Genomic DNA, 25,952 nt, shown 5'->3' on the forward strand with positions numbered 1-25,952 from the left:
GTACACCAGTCGCTGAAGGTAAGCATGCAGGTGCAGCAGGCGGTTAAGAAGGCAAATGGTATGTTGGCCTTCGTAGCAAGAGAGTTCGAGTACAAGAACAAGGATGTCTTGCTGCAGTTGTACAGGGGCTTGGTGAGACCACACCTTGAGTATTGTGTGCAGTTTTGGTCGCCTTACCTGAGGAAGGACGTTCTTGCCATGGAAGGAGTGCAGCGAAGATTCACCAGGCTGATACCTGGGATGGCAGGAATGACGTATGAGGAGAGATTGTGTCGATTGGGCTTATACTCACTGGTGTTTAGAAGATTGAGAGGGGATCTCATCGAAACCTATAAAATTCTGTCAGGCCTGGACAGACTAGATGCAGGAAGGGTGTTTCTGATGGCCGGGGAGTCCAAAACCAGGGGTCATAGTCTAAGGATAAGGGGTAAGCCATTTAGGACTGAAATGAGGAGGAATTTCTTCACCCAGAGAGTGGTGAACCTGTGGAATTCTCTGCCACAGAGGGCGGTGGAGGCCAGTTCATTAAGTATATTCAAGAAAGAGTTGGATATATTTCTTAAGGCTAAAGGGATCAAGGGATATGGGGAGAAGGCAGGGACCGGGTACTGAATTTGGATGATCAGCCATGATCTCATTGAATGGCGGAGCAGGCTCGAAGGGCCGAATGGCCTACTCCTGCTCCTATCTTCTATGTTTCTATGTTTCTATAATCTATCTTCCCTTTCTTAATTAATCTTTTAGTTATTCTTTGCTGGCTTTTAAATGCTTCCCAATCTTCTATCCTCCTACTAGATTTGGCTACTGTGGTAAACCACTGTTTGTATTCCACTGTGTACATGTCTGTACATGCCTCGGCTGACTCCTCCCACGAGTCCAGGTATAAAGGTGACTGCTCCACAGTCCCTCTGTATTCTGGACTGGTCGACCACTCAAGGCACACCTTCATTCTCTTGTTAATAAAAGCCTGTTAGTTACTCGCTTAACCTCAGTCTTTTGAGTGATTGATAGCGCATCAATTTTATTAACAAGATTTTTTATAATGGAGAAGATCCTCACACCAGCATGCCTAGACTTAGACCATTGGGAGGCGGACGCATCCACCAAGTTTGCTCACTGGCTTAGGTGCTTTGAAAAATTCCTGATCGCCTCCGCTGTAACGGTCAAATCGGATGAGGACAAACTGGATGTCCTGATCTCCAAAGTGAACCACCGAGCGTACTCGGTCATCCAGGACGCGACCTCGTATACGGCTGCTATCAAGCTCCTCAAGGACCAGTACACGTGCCCAGTGAACGAGGTGTACGCCAGGCACCTCCTGGGGAGTCGTAAACAACAACCTGGGGAATCGACCAAGGAATACCTTCAGGCACTGTCTGTGCTTGGCCGGGCCTGTGGTTGTAAGGATGTAAAGGCCGCCGTGTACACAGAGGAACTTATCCGGGACGCTTTTGTAGCGGGCCACAGGTCCAATTACACCCGACAGCGACTGTTGGAGCAGAGTGACCTCGACCTCAACAAGGCCTCTGAACTCGCACTATCATTGGACGCAGCCTACCGGGGCATGGATGCCTACTCCTCTGCACCGTGGATGCCGCGGGGAACGACAGCCTGGGACGCGGTAGGACCGTCTCATAGCGCCGTGCCACCCAAGCCACATCCCAGCAATGGCCCAACTACAGCAGCAGTGTCCCAAGGCCAGAAATGCTACTTCTGTGGCCAGGCCAAACACCCCAGAGCGCGCTGCCCGGCGAAAAATGCGATCTGCTCGGGCTGCGGGAAGAAGGGACACTACGCCAGCGTCTGCAGGGCCAAAGCCACCCCGAACCCCAGCAGCGCCGCGTGTGGGCCGTGCGGGCCGCCATCTTGGGCCTCCCCGGCCATGTGCGAACCACCGGAACAGCAGCCATTTTGGACGCCTCCAGCCACATGGGGATCATGGACGCCGCCATCTTGGACGCCAGCCGGGACGCAGCAGGCCCCCAACACCGCCTCATCTGATACCCGCAACGACACACCGACCCCTACGCTGGCCACCGTTACGCTGGACCAAGCGAGACCGCACCAACTGGCCCGGTCCACAATGGACATTAAGGTAAATGGTCACGAAACAATCTGCCTTTTTGACTCTGGGAGCATGGAGAGCTTCATCCACCCCGACACGGTGCGGCGTTGCTCTCTCCCAGTCCTGCCTGCACACCAGCGGATTTCTGTGGCCTCCGAGTCCCAGTCGGCGGACATTGGCGGCTACTGCGTGGTGACACTCTTAGTAGACGGGACTGTGTACGATAATTTTAAACTTCTGGTCCTGCCCCACCTCTGCGCTGCCGTTCTACTGGGGTTAGATTTTCAGTGCCACCTTAAAAGTGTTACGATGGCGTACGGTGGACCCCTCCCCCCACTCACAGTCCGCAGCCAGCAGCTTCCAAATTGCCCGCCGCGCACCAGGTGCAACCTCTCCACACTCAGAGTCACCCCCCCCCCCCCACTGTTTGCTAACCTCACCCCCGACTGTAAGCCCATCGCCACAAAGAGCAGGCGATACAGTGCCGGGGACAGGGTTTTCATTAAAACCGAAGTGGAGCGGCTCCTGAAGGAGGGGATTATTGAGGGCAGCACCAGCCCCTGGCGAGCCCAGGTTGTGGTCGTTAAGACCGGCGAGAAGCAGCGCCTGGTCATCGACTACAGCCAGACAATAAATCGCTACACCCTGCTGGACGCTTACCCACTCCCCCGCATAGCTGATATGGTCAACCAGATCGCGCAGTACCGCGTCTTCTCGACCATTGACCTGAAATCAGCGTACCACCAGCTCCCTATCCGCCCTGAGGACCGCCAGTATACTGCCTTTGAGGCAAACGGCCGCCTCTATCACTTCCTTAGGGTTCCCTTTGGCGCCACCAACGGGGTCTCCATCTTCCAAAGGGAGATGGACCGGATGGTCGATCAAAATGCGTTGCAGGCCCCTTTCCCATATCTGGACAATGTGACCATCTGCGGCCATGACTTGCAGGACCATGACGCAAACCTCGAAAAATTCCTCTGCACCGCCCAACTCCTGAACCTGACGTATAACAAGGAGAAGTGCATATTCCGCACAACCCGCCTCGCCATCCTTGGCTGTGTTGTGGAACACGGAGTCATCGGTCCCGACCCCGACTGGATGCGTCCCCTTATGGAACTCCCACTGCCCCACTGCCTCAAGGCCCTGAAGAGGTGCCTAGGGTTTTTCTCCTATTACGCCCAGTGGGTCCCCTACTATGCGGACAAGGCCCGTCCGCTGATCAAGTCCACCTCTTTTCCCTTGACGGCAGAGGCCCGCTTAGCCTTCCACCGTATCAAGGAAGACATTGCCAAAGCCACCATGCACACAGTGGACGAATCCATCCCCTTCCAGGTGGAAAGCGACGCGTCCGACTTTGCCCTGGCCGCTACCCTTAATCAGGCGGGGAGACCCGTGGCCTTCTTTTCACGAACCCTCCAGGGCCCGGAGACCAGACACTCCGCTGTTGAGAAGGAGGCCCAGGCTATTGTGGAGGCTGTGCGTCATTGGAGGCACTACCTGGCCGGAAAACGATTTGCCCTGCTCACTGACCAGCGTTCAGTTGCTTTTATGTTTAACAACAAGCAGAGGGGCAAAATCAAAAATGACAAGATCTTGAGGTGGAGAATCGAACTTTCCACCTACAATTACGAGATCTTGTACCGGCCCGGGAAGCTCAATGAACCCCCGGATGCTCTAGCGCGTGGCACCTGCGCCAGCGCGCAGATCGATAGACTGCGGGCCCTCCACAATGACCTCTGCCACCTGGGGGTCACCAGGTTCTTCCACTTCATCAAGGCCCGCAACCTGCCTTACTCCATTGAGGAGGTCAGGACCATGACCAGGAACTGCCAAGTCTGCGCTGAGTGCAAACCGCACTTTTATAGACCAGACAGGGCTCACCTGATAAAAGCCACTCGCCCCTTCGAGCGCCTGAGCGTTGATTTTAAAGGGCCTCTCCCCTCCTCCGACCGTAATGTGTACTTCCTCAACATTATTGATGAGTACTCCCGTTTCCCGTTCGCCATCCCCTGCCCGGACATGACCAGTGCCACGGTCATTAAATGTCTGAACGACCTCTTCACCCTGTTCGGTTTCCCCAGCTATATCCATAGCGACCGGGGCTCATCGTTTATGAGCGACGAACTCCGCCAGTACCTGCTCGCTAGGGGTATTGCCACAAGCAGGACCACCAGTTACAACCCCGGGGGAACGGACAGGTGGAAAGAGAGAATGCGACAGTTTGGAAGGCCGCCCTGCTAGCCTTAAAGTCTAGGGGCCTTCCGACCTCCCGCTGGCAGGATGTGCTCCCCGATGCGCTCCACTCTATTCGGTCACTGCTCTGCACTGCCACTAACGCCACCCCTCATGAGAAAATGTTTGTCTTCCCAAGGAAGTCCACATCGGGGACATCGCTACCGCCATGGCTGACGTCCCCAGGGCCGGTCCTACTGAGAAGACACGTGAGGACCCATAAAACGGACCCTCTGGTCGAGAGAGTCGACCTCCTCCACGCCAACCCCCAGTACGCTTACATTGCGTACCCGGACGGGCGGGAGGACACAGTCTCCATACGAGACCTCGCACCCTCGGGGGCCCCAGTAACCCACTACCCACTACCACCCCCCCCCCCCACGATCCAATATCCAACCCCAGAAGACGGCACGCCTGGGCCCCGCGACCCGCTCGAGGACTACACACCAGTGCCCCAGCCTACACGGGACTCGATGCCGGAAGCTTCACTGCCCCTGCCGTCGCCACGTCAATCACAGCGGCAGACAAGACCTCCGGAGAGACTCCAATACACAAACTTTTAATACACTTCACCCCGCCGGACTCATTTTTAAACAAGGGTGAATGTGGTAAACCACTGTTTGTATTCCACTGTGTACATGTCTGTACATGCCTCGGCTGACTCCTCCCACGAGTCCAGGTATAAAGGTGACTGCTCCACAGTCCCTCTGTATTCTGGACTGGTCGACCACTCGAGGCACACCTTCATTCTCTTGTTAATAAAAGCCTGTTAGTTACTCGCTTAACCTCAGTCTTTTGAGTGATTGATAACGCATCAGCTACTTTATATGCCCTTGTTTTCAGTCGGATACTATCCTTTATTACTTTACTTAGCCACGGGTGGCTGTCTTTTCTTTGGAGTATATTTTACTTGAAAGTTGTGAAATATCTCCTTGAATGCACACCACTGCTTATGTACCGTCTTATACTTTAATCTATTTTCCCAGTCCACTTTAGTCAACTCTGCTCTCATACCTTCATAGTCTCCTTTATTTAAGCTTAGTATGCTGGTTTGAGATCCAACTCTCTCACCCTCCAACTGAATTTGGAACTCAACCATGTTATGGTCACTCATTCCAAGGGGATCCTTTACTAGGACATTTTTTATTGATCCTGTCTCATTACACAGGACCAGATCTAAGATTGCCTGCCCCCTGGTTGGTTCAGTAACATACTGCTCAAGGAACCCGTCCCTAATGCACGCTATGAACTCTTCCTCAAGGCTGCCCTGCCCAATTTGATTTGTCCAGTCAATATGAAAGTTAAAGGCCTAGAAATTCGGTTGGTAGCGCCGGCGCTGAGCGCCTAAAGAGACCTAGAATTGGGGCGATGCCCTATGTTGGGGCGGACGCTATGAAGATAGCGACAACTCAGATATTGACTATACATTTAGCGCCTGCGCTAAGTGTTTGCGCGCGCCCGCGAGCGCAAGCAGATCATGACGTCATTTCAGTGTGCAACGCCTTCTAGGAGCGCCTGAGCGCATATTGGGTGGCGCCCAGAGCCTTAACGCCTAGTGCTATTAGTGACAGTTCGAGGGAGGGCTAGCAGGCCCTTCTCGGAGTAGGGGGGCGCTATTTAAAGGGGACAGCTCTAGTGCAGAATCCTCAGCCACTTGGCCTGCTCATTGCGATCGCTGCTGGATAGAGTTGGCGAGCTACTGTGGAGCGGAGTTTTGGGAATTGAGCTTTACAGTACTTGGGACCTTCAAACCGAAGCACTTGCAGCACTACACCTAAAAGCCTTTTGACCAACTTGCATCGGAATGGGAGCTTCTTTGTAGGGCGACGGCCTCATTGCCCAACACTGTGAAGGGGCAGAGAGACGGCGGGAGAGAGGGCCGGGATTGGCCAGAAGGAGGAGGGGCAATGGTGGTCGGCCAAACCGACGGGATGCTGCGAGGGTCTTTAGGCAGCAGGTGACAAGCCTTGACATGTCGGAGGAGCAGTGTTTGGGAAGGCTCCGATTCTGGAGGGACATTGTTACTGATCTGTGCCACCTGCTTGGTCAGGATCTGCAGCCGCGTGAATGGTGCAGAACCTCTCTGTCCGTGATCGCTAAACTGACTGATGGCCTCAATTTTTATGCCAACGGATCCTTTCAGTCAGCCATTGGGGACATTGCGACTGTCGCTCAGGTTGCAGTCCACTGTTGCATCCGGCAAGTTACAGAAGCCCTTTATAGGTGAAGGCGTCAAATCATGACCTTGCCTCTGACCCTGCACAAGCAGGCGGAGCGCGCAGGGTATCGCTTCTATTGCGGACTTCCCCATGGTGCAGGGGGCGACTGACAGCACACACGTGGCTTTGAGGGCGCCATGCCATCATCCCTAGGACTTCCGCAACCGCAAGGGGCTCCACTCCCTCAACATGCAGCTGGTCTGTGACCACCGCCAAATCATCATGGCAGTCACCGCGCATTTCCCAGGGTGCAGCCACGATGCCTTTATCCTGCGGTTGACCTCAGTTTGTAACCTTTTTGAGGGGCTGGCTTGAAGACGAGGCTGGCTTACTGGGGACAAGGGCTATCCTCTCTGGCCATGGCTGATGACAACACTCCGTGTGGCCGACACCCCAGCAGAAGAGCTGATCAGCAGCGGCCATCAGGCGACCAGGCACAGTAAACAGCACACTATTGGTGTTCTCAAAAAGCGTTTCCGATGTCTGGAACATTCGGGGGGGATCCCTGCAGTACTCGCCGCAGCAAGTGGGACACGTCGTCGTCTGCTGCATGCTCCACAACTTGGCGAATCAACGCACCCAGCCAATTCCAGCTGTCCCTCAACGACCAGCAGAGCAGGCGGAGGATGAGGAGGAGGAGGAGGAGGATGAGGAGGAGGAGGAGGAAGAGCAGGCGGAGGAGGAGGATGAGGAGGAGGAGGAAGAGCAGGTGGAGGAGGAGGAGGATGAGGAGGAGGAAGAGCAGGCGGAGGAGGAGCAGGAGGAAGATGGAAGGGCTGCTGAAAGTGGAAGGGCCATACGTCAGAGGCTCATCAGGACTCGTTTCGAGACCCCTGTGGCGGAATGATGAGAGTCTTAACTCATGCGCACTTTGGATGTTTGACGGCCTCTGAATGCCAGCATCACTGAAAGTAGTCACGTGCACCATGCCACATTGAAACTTCTGTTTATTGGCACAAAAGTCTTTCATTACAGCAAAACAACGTAATGTCAACAGAAGCCATAAGTTACTAAATAACTGTGAACTCTTCGGCAAAGCCGCAAAACTCAACAAACCTTCTGCAAATATAACAACAGGTGAGGGTGTCCTTGAATTTGGACAAAGAAATGTCTCAGCACCTCCCTCTACAACTGGCCCCTTGAGGGAGAACGACTTCTCTTTCGCGCCTGGCCCCTTCCCTCCCTGCTGCTCCTACGTAATTGGACCCCAGTGGCGGCCTCAAGGCTGGGGGACGCCTGCTCACTGTGTGAAAGCGCAGAAGCCCCTGAGGTACGGCCTGGCCGACCTCTGGGCTTGGAGGGTGCGGACGCAGGATGCTTGATGTGACCATGGCTGGAAGCAGTGTGCCCTGCAGATGGTGGCAGCTGCAATGCAGACGTCCCAGCGCTGGCATGTGCAATGGCCTCCTGCCGAGAGAGGACACCTGCACCATGGTCGGACGACACACTGGCTATCTGAGGGGAGCGGCTCGGCTCATCCGCCACAATCGAATGCTCCACTGATTCCTGGCCTTGTATGGGACTGGAAGGGCCCGGGGTGATCCTAACTGATGCAGAGAGGGTGGCTGCAGTGAGAGATCGCGTTGCCTCAATCTGGGTGTGGAGGAGCCCAGCAAGTGACTGCGTGACAACAGTGAGGACCTATGTGCCAGGTGCCAGGTGCCAGTGCTTCGGAGAAGCCCTGGACAGTTCTTCCCATTGCTTCGGACAAGGCAGGTGCCGACCGCTCCACTGCCTCGGACAAGCCCTGGATAGACCTTTCCAGGGATTGTCCGAAGCCCTGAACAGTCCTTTCCATAGCCGACTCAAAGCCGTGGACTGTCCTCTCCATTGTTGGGCCGAAGCCCTGGATAGTCCTGTCCATTGTTGCCCCGAAGCCCTGGATAGACCTGTCCATTGTTTCCCCGAAGACCTGGAGAGTCCTCTCCATTGTTGCCCCGAAGCCCTGGAGAGTCCTCTCCATTGTTGCCCCGAAGTCCAACATACTCTTAGCCAATGAATCTATTGACTCAGGCATCTTCTCCACTGCAGCCATCAGCTCCGTGTGTCTGACCCGGGCCTGTTTGCTCATTTCAGCCAGGCGACGCACCTCATCTGCACTCTGTGCAGCAGTCATGACTACCTGCCTTGCCCTCCGGGGAGACGGTGGCCGAACTTGCCTATCCCCCTTGCGTTGCTGCATGCCGTTTGGTCCGGCAACTGGTTCATCCTCAGAGCCCCCCCGCCTCCCCTCCAGGGGACTACTATCCCCAGTCTGTAGATGTGTCCGCTCCCCGGATTCTGCAACGGCTGGTCCGGAGTCCTCCTGCTCCTCGCCTCCGGTGGCACTGGCACTGGCAGCTTCAGTGCATTGAGCCCGAGTTGGTGCTGATTCATCTGAAAGTAGGGAGGTGGAAGAGTTGCTTTAGCAAAAGGACAGGTTTGCTGAAAGGCATGCCAGATTGCGGCAAGGCTCTGACATGGCTGCACACTGAGGATGCATGCTGGCGGGGGGACCAAGTGGAAGGCAACAGGTGAAAAAGGTGAGAGTCTTGCCCTCGCTGTCGGAAATGGGGTCGGCAGATGCAGTGGTCACAGGACCAGACAGACGTCCTCCAAGAATCTGGTGCACTCTCTCCTCCAGATCCGTGAGAGTGACCACTTGTGGAGGACCGCCACCGGTTCGACGCTGCTCCTTTCGGATCGTCGCCAGCTTGGACTGCAGGGGAAAGAAGGGGAAGTTCTGTAACATGATGCCTTGAGAGATCATCGCATGCCCCCCATGGTGCAAGAGCCCTTACATGAGGCCTTGAGAGATCATCGCATGCCCCCCATGGTGCAAGAGCCCTTACATGAGGCCTTGAGAGATCATCGCATGCCCCCCATGGTGCAAGAGCCCTTACATGAGGCCTTGAGAGATCATCGCATGCCCCCCATAGTGCAAGAGCCCTTACATGAGGTCTTGAGAGATCATCGCATGCCCCCCATGGTGCAAGAGCCCTTACATGAGGCCTTGAGACATCTGTCCATGTGTGTGGCCAGAAAGGGCCATGGGTGCTTGCTGGAAGATGGCCATTGGGGCATCATTGCAACAGGGTGCCCAAGTCAGCTGCAGATGGAGGGAATCAGAAGTTTGGTAAACCATCACTCACCCTAACGATCCGTGTGAGGTCGTTGAATTTCTTCCTGCACTGAACAGGGGTCCTGGTAGCCATGCTGCTGGAGTTGACCCTCACAGCAACCTCCCTCCAAGATCGTCGGTAAGCCTTCTGATTCGGCCTCTTGCCATTGTCTGGATACAGGACATCTCGACGGCGCTCAACTGCAGCCACCAAGTGGTCCAGAGCTTCAGTGCTGAAGCGCTCTGCTCTCTGTCTAACCTTCTCCATGCTCAACAAGTTTCTAACGCCAGAGAAGGGCGAGCACCGATTCTGAGGCCTACAGGGCGTTGGGTGTTGAAGTTCAGGCTGACTGACCCACCCCTTTAAGAGCCGGCCGGCGCCTGGAAGTCTCGTGGTTTCCCGTAATTGAGATCACCTGCGCTGCGCCCGTCCGCGTCGATATTGAGTAGCACCTGAACTTTTGCGCCTTGGGAGCACCGTGCAACGGCTGAATTAGCGCCTCAATCCCCTTTGGGGGCGATGCAACCCAATATCGCGCCAGGCGGCGATAAGTTTCGTCTGGCTATAAACTTTGCGCAGCGCCAGTTCTAACGCCTCAAGCGGGGCTATACCCAATTTCTAGGCCAAAATCTCCCATGATTATAGCTGTTCCCTTATTACAAGCCCCAACTAGTTCCTGATTTAGACTCCGACCAACAGAGTTGCAACTGTTAGGAGGCCTATAGGCTACGCCCACTAGTGACTTTTTCCCCTTATTATTCCTTATCTCCACCCAAACTGTTTCACTATCCTGATCCTTTGACCCAATATCATTTCTCACTATTGCAGTGATTCCATCCTTTATTAACATTTTGCCACCCCACCTCCCTTTCCTTTCTGTCTGTCCTTCCTAATTGTCAAATACCCCTGGATGTTTAGTTCCCAGTCATGGTCACCTTGCAGCCATGTTTCTGTAATGGCCACCAGATCATACCCATGTGTAGTTATTTGTACCGTCAACTCATCTATTTTGTTACGAATGCTGCGTGCATTCAGATAAAGAACTTTTAAATATGTTTTGTGACAATTTATTCCTGCTTTTACCCCCTTTACTACTTTACCTTTATCCTTATACATTCTGTCCCTTCCTGACACGCTCTGGTTTTTAATTCCCCCACTGCTACCTTGCTCTATTGCCTTCTCCGCTGACATTTTTATTTTTTGCTCTCTTGAAACCTCCCCCCCACTAATTAGTTTAAAGCCCTCTCTACAGCCCCAGTTATTCGATTTGCCAGGATTCTAGTCCCAGCACTGGCCAAGTGAAGCCCGTCCCAACGGAACAGCTCTCTCCTGTCCCAGTACTGGTGCCAGTGTCCCAAGAAGCAAAACCCATTTCTCCCACACCAGTCTTTGAGCCACGCATTTAACTCTCTGATTTTATTTACCCTAGCCAAATTTGCTCGTGGCTCAGTTAATAATCCAGAGATTATTACCCTAGTGGTTCTGTTTTTTAATTTGGCCCCTAGCTGCTCATACTCCCTCAGCAGAACCTCTTTCTTTGTTCTATCTATGTCGTTGGTACCAACATGGACCACGACAACTGGATCCTCCCCCTCCCACTCCAAGTTTCTCTCCAGCCCAGAGGAGATGTCCTTAACCCTGGCACCGGACAGGCAACACAGCCTTCGGGACTCTCGCTCTCGGCTGCAAAGAACCCTATCTATCCCCCTAATGATACTATCCCCTACCACTACAACATTTCTTTTTACTCCCCCCACTTGAATGGCCCCCCGTTCCACGGTGCTGTGGCCAGGTTGCTCATCCTCCCTGCAGTCCCTGTTCCCGTCCCCACAGGGAGTAAGAGCCTCGAACCTGTTGGAAAAGAGCAAGGGCTGTGGCTCCTCCAACACTACCTCCTGGATCCCCGTACCTGCCTCACTCATAGTCACACCCTCCTGTCCCTGACCACGGACTACATCTGAATTAGTTAATCTAATTGGTGTGACTACTTCCTGGAACACAGAGTCCAGGTAACTCTCCCCCTCCCTGATGTGTCACAGTGTTTGAAGCTCGGACTCCAGCTCATCAACACGGAGCCGGAGTTCCTCGAGCAGCCAACACTTACTGCAAATGTAATCACTGTGAACATCAATGGTGTCCACCAGCTCCCACATATTGCAGCAGTAACACATCACCTGCTCTGCCATTCTATGTAATTAATTAAATTTATTATTATTATTTTTAAATGATATATTTAAGGGCCCTGGTTTACAAACTGTCCCGTTACACCACAGAGACCTTAAAAACTATAAACCACAGAGTTATAAAAAGAGAGAAATACTCCCAACCAATCACTTACCTGCTTTGTGGTGATGTCACACCTCGATTACTTTTTACTTCTCTCCCTCTGAGATTGGAGATTGGTAAACCTACCCACGCTCGGGCTCACCTTTTATACTCACCACCGCTCGAGTTCCCGCCGCTGCCGCACTGAGGCCTACCCACGCTCGGGCTCACCTTTTATACTCACCACCGCTCAAGTTCCCGCCGCTGCCGCACTGAGGCCTACCCACACTTGGGCTCACCTTTTATACTCACCACCGCTCGAGTTCCCGCCGCTGCCGCGCTGAGGCCTACCCACACTTGGGCTCACCTTTTATACTCACCACCGCTCGAGTTCCCGCCGCTGCCGCGCTGAGGCCTACCCACGCTCGGGCTCACCTTTTATACTCACCACCGCTCGAGTTCCCGCCGCTGCCGCACTGAGGCCTACCCACGCTCGGGCTCACATTTTATACTCACCACCGCTCAAGTTCCCGCCGCTGCCGCGCTGAGGCCTACCCACGCTCGGGCTCACCTTTTATACTCACCACCGCTCGAGTTCCCGCCGCTGCCGCACTGAGGCCTACCCACGCTCGGGCTCACCTTTTATACTCACCACCGCTCGAGTTCCCGCTGCTGCCGCACTGAGGCCTACCCACGCTCGGGCTCACCTTTTATACTCGCCACCGCTCGAGTTCAGTACAGTTATTGCCAAACTCTAGAGTAAGGCGAAGTTTTTAGCATTGAATTATGAAAACGCCCATCACTAGAAGTATAGAATTTGTTCCCCCAAATTTGGGTTGTGTATATATTAGATTTGTTTGTATATTGAATGCAAGAGCAATACAGATGGGAGTCACACTTTCAGAAATCGAATAGTTGCAAAGAGGTGTGATTAACCACAATGTCTTTTAAAGCATTTTGCAGAATGCAGCTTGAGGCAACTGAAAAGAACAGCTAACTTAAAAAAAATTGACACATGTGGTCACAGGGAGCAATGGGAGACTTGAGTTTTCAACTGCCAAGACATTGTTTTGGAATGGTCTGATATGTGCTCCAACAAATGTGGTTCAACAAGGTCAACTATTTAGCTTTTAAGTATAAGAGGAAGAGTTCCAGACAACAGGAGAAGTAATATGTAAAGCTTTACTGCTATTTCTGTGCAAACGTTTGGAAGATTGAGGCTTAAACCATATTGAGAGCAAGATTAATTGTCTCTTGAACTTGCCCAATTGGGGCACATCGCCCAAGTAGGCCCCGAAGAACACTGAAGTTCACGATAGGAAAGTAAAGCTGAGCTTTTTTCAGTAGTCTCACTCACACAATTATAGCCATCTTCATTACTTGGCTCTTCAAAAGTTGCTCGTATGTGATTAGCAGGCAGCTGAGGAGAGCTTACCGCTCTTGTAGAATTCAGATCGGTGAGAAACATTTTGGTCCAACTTTCTCAGCTACTTTTCTCACCTGGTCTTTTGGACTCTGAATATAACCCACAATTTCTCCATCCCCTGCCCAATTCTGTCTATCTGCTTAGAGTAGCTCAGTCACGTCATGTTTTTCAGCAGGGGCGTTCACCACTCTGTACAGGAATATTGCTTTCAGTAAAAAGAACATTTTCTTATGACATGCTCCATATTGAAATTGGAAAAACAAAATGGAGTCAAGCAGACTTCCCCGAGGGTTCTCTGTGCAGGTGTTCTAAAGCGAAGTCAAGTGTTCTTCTGGCTTGAAGCTTTGCTTTAATCATTTGAGGAAGTTGCACAACAGTTCGTAACATACACTGCAAGATTTGAGAATCGCCTCATTTCTCGGTTATGAAATTGAGAATGCTACCAGTTGACGTGCTTTGAAACCAAACTATTAAGGAGGTAGCAGGTTGTTCAGCGATAGTTTCTAATTCACTCTGATTTTGACACAATCAGCAATAGAAAGAAAGACTTGCATTTATATAGCACCTTTCACGGCCACCAAACGTCTCAAATCGCTTTACAGCCAATGAAGTACTTTTGAAGTGGAGTTACTGTTGTAATCGGCAATCAGCAATAGAGATGGTGATCTGTAGTTGTGGGGGGTTTATTGGCATGATGATGTTTATTGCTTTCCATTTGAACTTGGCTGTAAAAGTAGTCAAAACAAATGAGTAATTGGAGTTTGAAGAACCAGATCATTATTCAGCATATTGAGTTGATTTTTGGATGGAAAGCTTAATACTGAGCTGTGATTTCAGCTGACTTTTCAGCAAATGTCAAAATCTCACATGTACAGATGTGACTACATCCGTCTCAAGAGGAGATATAGTGGGGTTAGCCCCTAGGTCTCATACAAGTTAACCATGTAACACTAGCCACCGTAGTTTATCTGGGAATCATGCAGTTTGGAGTTGACCTTGGATTTTACCTCGGGACTTAGCACAAGTTCGCTTCTTTTGTTCTCTTGGTCGCCTGATCTTGCCCATCTACCAATGTAATGCTACTTTAACAATGAGTGTTTAAATAACACAGTGTAATTCAGTTATATACTATTAATACAAGCAAATAGGGAGGAGGTGCATTCTCTCAATGGTACTTTTCCTTTTGGGGGAAAGAAGAACCACTGGTTAAGGTATGGCTAGTGGATTTCTGGAATTTTAGATCTAATAGAAACATTGCAACAGTTCTGACAATTGTTTATCTGCCTGTTTCAATGGTTAGATAACTTTTCAGGAGTAAAATATGTTTTTATTTCATACAACTCTGATTATAAAAGCAGGAGGAAAAGTAAATCATTTATTAATTTTGGATATATTATAAAAGTTCAAAACATCTCAGTACAAAGTGGTGTGTGATATATCAAATAGCCCCTGTGATGTAAATGAATGAAGCTAATCCTAGTGACACTTTCATCCTAACAGATCTAAGTTAGTCCTGTTGTCCTCTGGTCTATTGTATTGTGTCTGAGATGCTTATTTTGCATCTCACCGTGTGATTTTTAAATATAACATTTTTAAATAACATTTTAAGAGAGTCATGTTGGGGTAAGACAGGAGTGGTCCAGCTCTGGAATTGCAGTGCAATTGTAACTTGATAACCATCCAGTGATTTTCTTCATGTATTGATTTATAATCTCTAATGAATAGAGTCTTTGCTAGACAGTAAAGCAATTATGCTTATTTCCCCCCTTACTGTGTTGCAGCTAATTTGGTTCTTCATCGGACAGTAGAACGAATCCATGTTGGAAGGAAATACGGTGACATTCCCAGAGGGATTTTCGTTGTCCGTGGAGAAAATGTGGTGCTTCTGGGGGAAATAGTAAGTTAAATTAATTCCTAATTTCCTACTTCATTCTTTTTGAACCAGCATCAATAAGAACATAAGAAATAGGAGCAGGAGTAGGCCATTTGGCCCTTCAAGCCTGCTCCGCCATTCAGTAAGATCATGGCTGATCTTCTACCTCATCTCCACTTTCCTGCACTATCCCCATAACCCTTGATTCCCTTAATATTCAAAAATCTATTGATCTCTGTCTTGTATGTACTCAATGACTGAGCCTTCACAGCCCTCTGGGGTAGAGAATTCCAAAGATTCACCACCCTCCGAGTGAAGAAATTTCTCCCCATCTCAGTCCTAAATGGCCGACCCCTTATTCTGAGACTGTGACCCCTGGTTCTAGACTCTCCGGCCAGGGGAAACATCCTCCCTGCATCCACCCTGTCAAGTCCTGTATTACCTGAAGAATTGGGAAATAACTTCAGATGCAGATTCAGTGTTGCACAGTTTAATTAGTCATTATGAAATTGAGATCATGCCACACTTTTCTTCTAGTTCACTTAGTAAGGTCTGTGTTTAAATCTGCTACTGTGCGTGTATTCCTTTAATGACTGATGTTACCCTTACAGGATCTGGAAAGGGAGACTGATACTCCCTTGCAGAAAGTGTCTATTGAGGAGATTCTGGAAGCTCAAAGAGTTCAGCAGCATGAAAAACAAGAAGCAGAAAAGGCAAAAAGTGAAGCGTTAAAAGAGCGAGGATTATCTATTCCTCGTACAGATACTCTTGATGAATACTAAAAAAAAAGTCACTTTTAAATGTACAGTATCAGACTTTGACACCACCTTTTTTAAGTGACTGGAATTACTAGGTTTCCCTGCTGAAATGGGATAGATTGTATCTGTAAGATGAATGAACCACCTATGTAAAAAAAAGTTTTAAAAAATATTTTACAACAGTGATTGTGGACTAGCTTTGCTTTTTTTTAAAAGACAAAGCATCAGAAAGAATGCATTGAGTTAATTACTGGTTCTCGGAGTCCACTCTATTTGCCTGAAAATGTAACAATCAAAGATCTTCGCCTTAATGAAGCTTTAGCTGCAAGTGATGGGTTCTCCATTCAGCGAAGGGATGGGGCATACCAATCAGTGCATTAATTGTAGGTCGTTATTTCTTTCATAGATTAAATTGCTGTGTATTTACCAAAATAAAAATATTCTTGTAGGGTAGGGTGGAAAGTTAAAACTTTATCATTAATTTCTTAATAACTTTACATAGTTTCAACTCATCCCTTTGCTATTTGTGAGACCCCGTGCACAGATTGGCTGCCTTGTTTGCATACAAAACAACAGTGACCACAGTTCAAAAGTAATTCCTTGGTTGTGAAATGCTTTGGGACATCTTGAAGGTTGTGAAAAGTGATTAAATGCAAATTGTTTCTTAATAAACTAATATGTAGTAATCTCTCACGATAACATTTGCTGATATACTCTCATCTATGACATTCACACTGTTCCTGGCTATTTGCTAATGGGGAAATATTCCTTTACTTCCAATATTACTTCCAATAGTAACACTCTAGAAGGTCAGCCTTTTTTGGTGTGGTTTTATGAAGATGGACAGTTTCATTATCTATCCTATTTTTCATTTACTGCATTAGTGGCAAACTGAACATTAAATGAATTTGCAGAAACCAATCCAAGGTTACTTTGTTATATCTTAGTTCAGCATTAGTATTTACTTGATGATATTTTTATAGTGACCTAATGGTGAAGGAATGCCTTCTGTACAGTTGACATACAATATATAGTGCTCCATAAATAATGTATATTGCTCCAGGAGCAGCACCAGGCATAGCTTAGGTACCAACATTGAATTACTACAGAAGTATTTGCTTGGTCTACCTTTGGAGAGATTGTGGAAGCACATGTATAAAAGATATGACTATCCAGTTTAGATCATAAGGGGATACTATTGTATATTTGGGTTACACTATCATGCAGATAGATAGATATAGGGCAGTGTAAGCCAATTAGAGCCTGAGTAACAAAGACAGGAAGTGGAGCAATTCAAACGGAAAGAAGAGTGGGAACAAGAGTAATGCAGAAAGAGAGGGAATAATGCAAATTTGAGTTCGAAGGAGAGACAGTGGCAGTATGAGGCCAAAGAAGAGAGGCTGCTCCAGAATGAAGGTAGCGAGAGGGAGAAAAGAATCACCATGCTCTGCAAATGGCAGAGAAATGCGCATAAGTAGCAAGTCTGGTTAAATAGGGTCCCAGAATTCTGGGACCAGCGTTTTATTAAATCTTATTCCAAATTTTAAAGTGGCAACAATAGTGATGGTTTTATCCCGACTTTAAATTGCTAGCTGGTCACCACAAAATGGAATGGGCCATCCGACTCGCGATGTGATTAAGCAGAAAAGAGCTTGCGGCATTTTCTCATTGGGAAACGGTAACATCTCAGATCTTATAATTTACACCTGAAGCATACAGGCAGAAATTTAAGAAACTGAAGGGCTGATTTTTAACCCTGCCCACCTGGCAGAAACTATCTATGAATAGAGTGAGATAAAACACAAGCAGACATTCAGGTTTTTAAAGAGAAAGTTGTGAAGGCTTTCACTGAGACTATGGTTAGAAAAGCTGGAGCAGAGTTTTAAGTTAAGTAAGATGACGCACTACTGTGAGAAGCATAGCTTGTTCTTTATTTTGTATTATGCAAAGATATGTCGTACTGATGGCGTTAAATGTACCTGATCATAACTGCTCTCTGTATTTGTCAATAAAACAGCCTAGAAATTTGTATCTGGTCTTATCTCATCAAGTGTTTGCCTTCAGAGAGATGAAAGAAGCACACATCTGAAAGACATGAATATCCAGTTAAAAACATTATGCCCCTGGGCCACACTATCATACAGGTAGACACAGGGAATTGTGAGTCAATAAAAGTAAAACAAGCAGTGACGTAATAAAACTCACTACGCACTTGTTTTGAGTATAAAGCAAGGCTTTAGTCAACTTGTTTCAGAACATGGAAGTCTAGTTGTACTTCACTAGTTCCTGTCTTACAAAATGTCCCTGGGCAAGCTGGGCCCACGCCCGAGTATTTATACTCCTTGGACGGCGCTACCAGCTGGCCATCCACTGTTATTTCATGAGTCGTTTCTTCATGATGATGAGATTTATAACAAGCAGATTGTTTACCAGAACAACTGATGTCACGGAACCCAAGAAAGCATCTAAGCCAAGACCCGAATTTGTAACTTTGAAAGATATTAGTGCTAAGGCATAAAACACTTTCCATTTTAGGCATTCATTGTCAGTTCGACCACCCTCTGCTCGGGTATAGCACAGCTAGATGCAGAGTAAAGCTCCCTCTGCTCTAAGCCAATGACAAGCCTCAGCCCCAGACTCAGCAGAGGACCTTTTCCTGGACCAGTGCGGATTTGTTCCCCTTTCCCACACCAATGTTTTTGAGTGACATTGCTAATTCATGTAGAACTTTGTGCTTTAGGTCCATCTCCACTTGGAACTGGATTGAGACTGCTCAAATCAATTTCACAAAGGACCATTCCAGCCAGCAGACATAAACTTTCATCCCATCGGTTTTGCGCTGCATTTGAACTCAATTCCCCGATATGCAAGGCCAGAGTTTAAGAGTTATTTCAGACCCTAAATCTGCTGTAGGTAAGAGAGTAAGTAATCTCTTAATTGGATAACAGAACATAAAGAAGGAGTGGAGATTGAAGGAAATTAATTTTGCAGCAGGATTTATTGGCAGTGAACATAATAGAATATAGAAATATAGAAGATAGGAGCAGGAGTAGGCCATTCGGCCCCTCGAGCCTGCTCTGCCATTTAATGAGATCATGGCTGATCATCCAAATTCAGTACCCTGTCCCTGCTTTCTCCCCATATCCCTTGATCCCTTTAGGCTATACTCTAACCTTCTTGAATACTTTGTATAGTAGTGCATTCTTGCATCATCCAGTTAATCAGATAAATATATAGGGCCAGAAATTAGGATCGGGGGCTTGCCGCGCGTGCAAGCCCCCGATGTGCACTTACCCGGCGCGCTGACATTTCAATCCTGGCCCACATTGCATTTCCTGTCACTGGCCCACTTCAGGTCCTGCCGCGCTGTGCGTGCGTGACCCAGCAGCGTACTTAGTGCGATGAGCCAGCTGGGATCACGTGAGCACTGGGCAACCAATGGGAGGTTGAAAAAGTTCATTCATGAGTTTGATAGTAAGAACTGTCAAACTCATGAAAGCTCCTGGCCCCAAAACACTACTTAAACTTAAAAGAAAATTTTAAAAAACATCGCACTACTTAAATAAACTATAAATAACTGTAAAAAACTATTTTAAACACATGGGCAACTCTTCAAAAAAAAGGCAAGTTCAGCACGCACGCGCTACCTGAAACCTCGCACGCGTTCTGCCTCTTAACCCCTTGGGTCAGAGGAGAGGAAATGCCAGTTTTCCCCGCATGCGCTGTGCATGCTGAAAACCGGCAATTCCTCCGGGCCCACGCGTGAGTACCCCATCCGTACTCACGCGTTGGGACAGGAATTACTGGCCCATTGTGTGCTGTGACATTAACCAGGCTTATGTAAACAAAATGCAGGATAGAAACAACAGTACCATGGTAACATAATATTTATAATATTTACAAAGCAAATTGATTTAGTTTGTATATAAAAATGTCTAATTAGCATAATCTGTTATGTTGTCCTGAGTGTTATAAACCTATAGGAACTAAAACATTTTGAGGTATTAATGAAACTGCAAACATCTTACCCACTTGTGCTCCTATACTTTGGCCTGGTACACAGGCAACGTTAAACCCTTGCCAATGTGGAAATATGGCATATTTACTAAAGACACAAGGTCAAGATGCAAAGTATTAAGTGTCGTAGAAATGTTGAAAAGAAGTAATGGATTAAGGTGTTAGTTATACTAGGATTATTTGTGTAATATATCAAGGATATTCATAACTAAACATGTGGTTAGGTGAGTTATGGCAGGCAAAGCCATAGAATATTTGAGTATTAAACCAGTTCTATGACAATATAAAATGGGATACAATTCATCTGGGTTATTGATGAGGTACTACGCAATCAATACATGACTAACCTATGTAGTTTACAGGTAAATTGTGTACATTTTGCAACAAATTTTTTGTTTTTTGTTTAATTGGGTAGAATAAACATCAAGGTACAGCCTGGAGGAACCAGGACAAGTGGTTGCTGGAAACATTGAGTAACTTAGGAAAATGATGCTGAGGTACGTATAGACAAGGTACAGATTTCCCATAATCATTGTGTGTTCCAGCTACCCTGGTTCAGCAAATGATGGTGAACCACATTTAGACTTCAGTTTGAGAGAGCATTCAACCAGGAGGAGAAGGGGCCACACCACACATACTCAGGATTGATACAGAATGCTGTAGTTGAGATGGAACCGGAGCTGCAGCAACTTGCATTCCTGGTATAAACATGGCGCTACGGCAAAAGTACAAATAGTTTCCGTGGTGCTGTATCAACCGCATCTCTTCAAATTTGAGATAGGATACTTTGGCATGGAATAGGCCATCCTCATTAAGTCCATGGGTCGGCATTCAGGTCGCCAACCCTCCAGGATTGCCCTGGAGTCTCCAAGAATTGAAGGTTAATCTCCTGGGCACTGCTGCCAGCAGCCCAGGTGAAAAATCATTGGGGCATCTTAAAAAAGTGGGTTTTTTCCACTTTCTTTGAGCACTTTTGTTTATTAGATATAGAACTATTGGAAATGGGGGGGGGGGGAATGGCTGTTTGATTACACATAGCCGTTGGAGGTGAGAGGTCTCGTGAAGAAACTTCCAGGAATACGTCCAACCAGGGTTGGCAACCTTAGTCTGCATTGCTTTGGAGTTCACGAGAAAGATTTTTTTTGCAGCCAACTAAACAGAACTACTGTGTAATTTACCACTTTGCAATATATTGGCCCTGAATTCGCGGTCGGCGGCTTCGCTAAGGAGCATGCTGCCAGCATCCAAACGAAATCCGCAGTTCGCTCGTGCGAACCCCCCTTTGTGAAGTTGCTGTCAAACGCTGCGGAGTTGTGCACAGCGCAGTGGCCCACAGAGCCCAGGGGCGCACTATTGTGCGTATACAAACCTGGGATCACGTGGGGCGGTGCTCCTTTCACTTCCTGGCTCTTAGCAAACAGGAAACAGAGATGATTGCGAAAAAAGATTGTAAGTATATGTCAATAGAAGACAGGAGTCTTCGACTGGCATATATTTACAATCTACATAGCGTTTAATAGCCACTCTTAATTGGAAATGTTGGTTGAAGGGATTTAAAAAGGTAGGTATATATATTTTAGTTAGGCCAGATAATATTTGATCAAACATCTTTCATAACTGTGTAAATAATAATATTGCATTGGTTAGGTACATGGTTCGTACCTACTCAGTATTAGATTAGATGCTCCATTATTTGGATTGTGCCCATAAAGTAGAAAACCCAGTACAACATACTTCTATAAATCAGTATCTTATTATATTGTAATATGTTGAAAAATAATTGGTACACAAAAGCTTTGCCCTTATACCAATATGTCGAATCTATAGAGTGCCTATTGCCTGTGTTTACTGTGCTTAGTTTCTGGGTTCAAAAACTCATCAGGAAAGATTTTCAATTTGCCACCTTTGATCTTTGCTGTTATGCCCCACAAAACCTATTTTTTGTGGCAAAGGAGCAGCTGTAAAATCCACGAAAGTAAAGTCCATAAGAGTATTTCCTGATTTGTGTTACATAATATCCAGTGGCCATCAACTCGAGTCTCTTCGTCTTCTTCCTGGCTTTCCCCACTTCCCAGTGTTGCAGCTATACCTTTAAAACAATTCCTGGAGCTGCGGTCATAAAAACGGATAGCTGCAAGATGTTATTCACAGCCAACATCCGTATTCTGTTGCAGGTTGCCGGTCACACTATGTGGTCGGAACTTGACAGATCGCAATTTCGGGATTTAGCGCACGTGCATGCGGAAATCCCAAACTTGCAGTCAATTTCAAAGGTGACATGACGGCGTACTCTGAGAGTATACCGCCATACCGACCGTGAATTCAGGGCCATTATTCATGCTCAATTATACATTTACAAGTAAATCCTTGAGCTTTTCAGAATATAAAGCCAGGGGTGACTGAAAGAAAAAATGTGCAGTAATCCATTGATGAAACACGTTGGACTCTATGGAATGTTGGGGCTTACGTAAGAACATAAGAACTAGGAGTAGGAGTAGTTCATATGGCCCCTCGAGCCTGCTCCACCATTCAATAAGACCATGTAAGGGGTTTTTGCTCTAGGTCTCTCTCTCTGGTGAGAGCTCTCTCTTTTGCACAGTAATTTACCGAGTGGTTCGACCCACTCACCCCTTAGGTTCTGTACACTGGACTTTGAGGCAGGAACTACAATGCAGAGAATACTCTGTAGACCAAGTTTAATGAAACGAAGTGAAATTTTATTGCATAAAGGAAAAATTGAATGTGAGCCAAATAAGGTATATGGGAGGGAAAAACAAATCATAATACAGTGCTAACCAATATATCCACAGGCATATTATACTTTACAAGGTTCATCATAAAATAGGGAAACACACGGAACATCGAGGGACAACAACTCTTTGTTAATTATCCCCTAAAATGCCCATCCCCTAAACCTAGCTAGATTAGATTATGAGGGGCCAGAAACATGCTCACCAGTCCCAGTTAGAAAATAGAGGTTTTGAAGTCTGCGTTTTGGTCCTCTCAGGCATCCTGTCTCCACATGGTCAGTGGAGCACAGCAGGCTGCAACACACTCTCCTCTCCCTCGAGGTGATGGACTCGGACAGGCTGGATGTTAGCAGGCCTGGATGTCGGCGTGGAGAGAGACCAACTGTTTGACCATTTTCATATAGGTTTCTTCTTGGAGGGTCGCTGTCTTTTCGTCTCGCCAAATGGCCCGGGGTTTGTCGATGATCTCCCGATAGCTACCCCGGGTCTGGGCGCTGACTCGATCTTCCCTCTCGAACCTCTCTCTCTCTCGAACTTCTCTCCGAACTCAAACCTCAATCCTCGATCGTCTGAACCCGATCCTCTCCTCGATCGTCTCAACTCGACCCTCTGAACTCGAACTTCTTCCGATTCTCTGCCACCCTGATAGCTACCCCGGGTCTCCAATTATACTTCTTATCGAGGCCCTTATCTCCTGCCATATCAAGGTTAGTCTTTGTTTAAATTTTGGCGGGCTTGCATCACAGAGGGGTAGTCATTGTGTTTAAAGTACTTTCGGGATGGCCGGTAACTGCCATCTCTGGTCTGGAATGACCTTGTATTGTCTTTAATGGGTCTTCATGTTCTCCTTTGAATTTGAAGCTGTTTTCCTTTGTCTGGGTAAACATTTTGATGGCCTTTATCTACAGGCTGATCTGATTGGATCTGCATCCAATCCATATGTATGGGGTTCTGTCTGGTTTCGCATTCTCCGGAATTGCATTCCAGAACTTACTGTGGGCTGAATCCACAAAAGCTGTCTGTGGACTGCAGGAACCATTTTAAAATGTCCCAAAAAGCTGGTCATGGGGTCTGGTGGCCATTTTGTGTGCCCCTTTTTCTGGGCTTCTTTTAAAACAGTCTTTAAAATTAAGGGGATAGCAAAATACTGCAGATGTTGGAAATCCGAAATAACAACAGAAAATGCTGGAAAAACTCAGCAAGTCAGGCAACATCCGTGGAGAGAAATTTGAGTTGACGTTTCGGGTTTGACCCTTCTTCAAAACTGGAGAGAAAAGGAACTAGATCGAAGGCAGGGCTGCGATCGGACAAAAGAACCTCATAGTTCCCCAACCCCGCACAGCCCGCTTCTACCTCCTTCCCAAGATCCACAAACAGGACTGCCCTGGTAGACCCATCGTTTCAGCCTGTTCTTGCCCTACGGAACTTATCTCTTCCTATCTTGACTCTATCTTTTCTCCCCTTGTCCAGTCTCTTCCCACCTACATCCGCGACTCTTCGGACGCCCTCCGCCACTTTAACAGTTTCCAGTTTCCTGGCCCCAACCGCTTCCTTTTCACCATGGACGTACAATCCCTCTACACCTCCATCCCCCACCCGGATGGCCTGAGGGCACTCCGCTTCTTCCTCGAACAGAGGCCCGACCAGTCCCCATCCACCACGACCCTCCTCCGCCTGGCTGAACTTGTTCTCACATTGAACAACTTCTCCTTTAACTCCACTCATTTCCTCCAAATCAAAGGTGTTGCCATGGGTACCCGCATGGGTCCTAGCTATGCCTGCCTTTTCGTGGGCTATGTGGAACAATCTTTGTTCCAGTCCTACTCGGGTCCCCTCCCTCACCTCTTTTTCCGATACATTGATGACTGTATCGGTGCCGTTTCCTGCTCTCGCCCCGAACTTGACAATTTCATTCACTTTGCCTCCAATTTCCACCCTTCCCTCACCTTCACATGGTCCATCTCTGACTCTTCCCTTCCCTTCCTCGACTTCTCCGTCTCCATCTCTGGGGATAGGTTATCGACCAATATTTACTACAAGCCCACTGACTCCCACAGCTACCTGGACTACACTTCCTCCCACCCCGCTTCCTGTAAGGACTCTATTCCATTCTCCCAGTTTCTCCGCCTCCGCCGTATCTGCTCCGACGATGCCACCTTCCACACCAGTGCTTCAGACATGTCTTCCTTTTTCTGCAACCGAGGATTCCCCTCTACCGTGGTTGACACTGCCCTCGACCGTGTCAGTTCTATCTCCCGCACCTCTGCCCTCACCCCTGCCCCTCCCTCCCGGAACCACGATAGGGTTCCCCTTGTCCTCACCTTTCACCCCACCAGCCTCCACATTCAACGGATCATCCTCCGGCATTTCCGCTACCTCCAAAGTGATCCCACCACCAAACGTATCTTCCCCTCCCCTCCCCTTTCAGCATTCCGCAGGGACCGCTCTCTCCGAGACACCCTAGTCCACTCCTCTATCACCCCAAACAGCCCTTCCTCTTCGCCTGGCACCTTCCCGTGCAAGCGGAGGAGATGTAACACCTGCCCCTATACCTCCCCCCTCCCCACTGTCCAGGGCCCCAAACACCCCTTCCAGGTGAAACAGCGATTTACTTGTACTTCTCGCAATCTAGTATACTGTATTCGCTGCTCACGATGCGGTCTCCTCTACATTGGGGAGACCAAACGCAGATTGGGTGACCGCTTTGCGGAACACCTCCGTTCAGTCCGTAAGGGTGACCCCGAGCTTCCGGTCGCCTGTCATTTCAATTCACCGCTCCATTCCCACTCGGACCTCACCGTCCTTGGCCTCTTGTACTGTTCCACGGAAGCTCAACGTAAACTCGAGGAACAGCACCTCATCTTCCGATTAGGCAGTCTGCAGCCTTCCGGTCTCAATATCGAGTTCAACAATTTCAGATCATAACCTCGGCCCCTATTTCATTTTCACTTATATTTTTCCACTCCTTTCCTTTCCCCCCCCCCCCCTTTCCTTTTGTTTCTCTCTCACACCTGGCAGCTATCTTTTGCCCTGCCAGTACACTTTACACCTAATCACAGCCTATTACCATCTCGTCTAGCTTCTAATCTCTTTTACTTCTTTTGGTTCTTTTATTCTTTTGTCCGATCGCAGCCCTGCCTTCGATCTAGTTCCTTTTCTCTCCAGTTTTGAAGAAGGGTCAAACCCGAAACGTCAACTCAAATTTCTCTCCACGGATGTTGCCTGACTTGCTGAGTTTTTCCAGCA

At 48.2% G+C, this 25,952-nt stretch overlaps 2 protein-coding genes across 3 annotated transcripts in view; both read left to right on the forward strand.

Moving 5' to 3' along the window:
• LOC147113442 (U6 snRNA-associated Sm-like protein LSm1) overlaps positions 1-17,968 on the forward strand; it is a 34,176-nt gene extending 16,208 nt beyond the window's left edge. For both annotated transcript variants that reach the window (XM_085994522.1, XM_085994523.1), the window contains 2 exons: positions 15,090-15,205; positions 15,793-17,968. In XM_085994522.1, the coding sequence (XP_085850648.1) occupies positions 15,090-15,205; positions 15,793-15,963 (287 nt within the window). In that variant the 3' untranslated portion in view covers positions 15,964-17,968. The remainder of the gene's footprint in view (positions 1-15,089; positions 15,206-15,792) is intronic.
• On the forward strand, positions 966-5,104 carry LOC147113443 (uncharacterized). Its single transcript, XM_085994016.1, has 2 exons — positions 966-2,095; positions 4,437-5,104. The coding sequence occupies exons 1-2, from the start codon at positions 1,043-1,045 to the stop codon at positions 4,518-4,520; spliced, it is 1,137 nt and encodes a 378-aa protein (XP_085850142.1). The 5' UTR covers positions 966-1,042; the 3' UTR covers positions 4,521-5,104.
• Positions 17,969-25,952: the final 7,984 nt, after the last annotated feature.

Source organism: Somniosus microcephalus, chromosome 8, assembly GCF_052327205.1.
Source record: "Somniosus microcephalus isolate GS21.2 chromosome 8, FLI_Smic_1.0, whole genome shotgun sequence".
Lineage (NCBI taxonomy): Eukaryota > Metazoa > Chordata > Chondrichthyes > Squaliformes > Somniosidae > Somniosus > Somniosus microcephalus.

Excerpts from the sequence above, each read along its gene's own strand:
- LOC147113443 (XM_085994016.1), top strand. The coding sequence starts at position 1,043 with ATGGAGAAGATCCTCACACCAGCATGCCTAGACTTAGACCATTGGGAG. Across the intron at positions 2,096-4,436 it reads GGTCCACAATGGACATTAAG|GAAGTCCACATCGGGGACAT; the intron begins GTAAATGGTCAC and ends TGTCTTCCCAAG.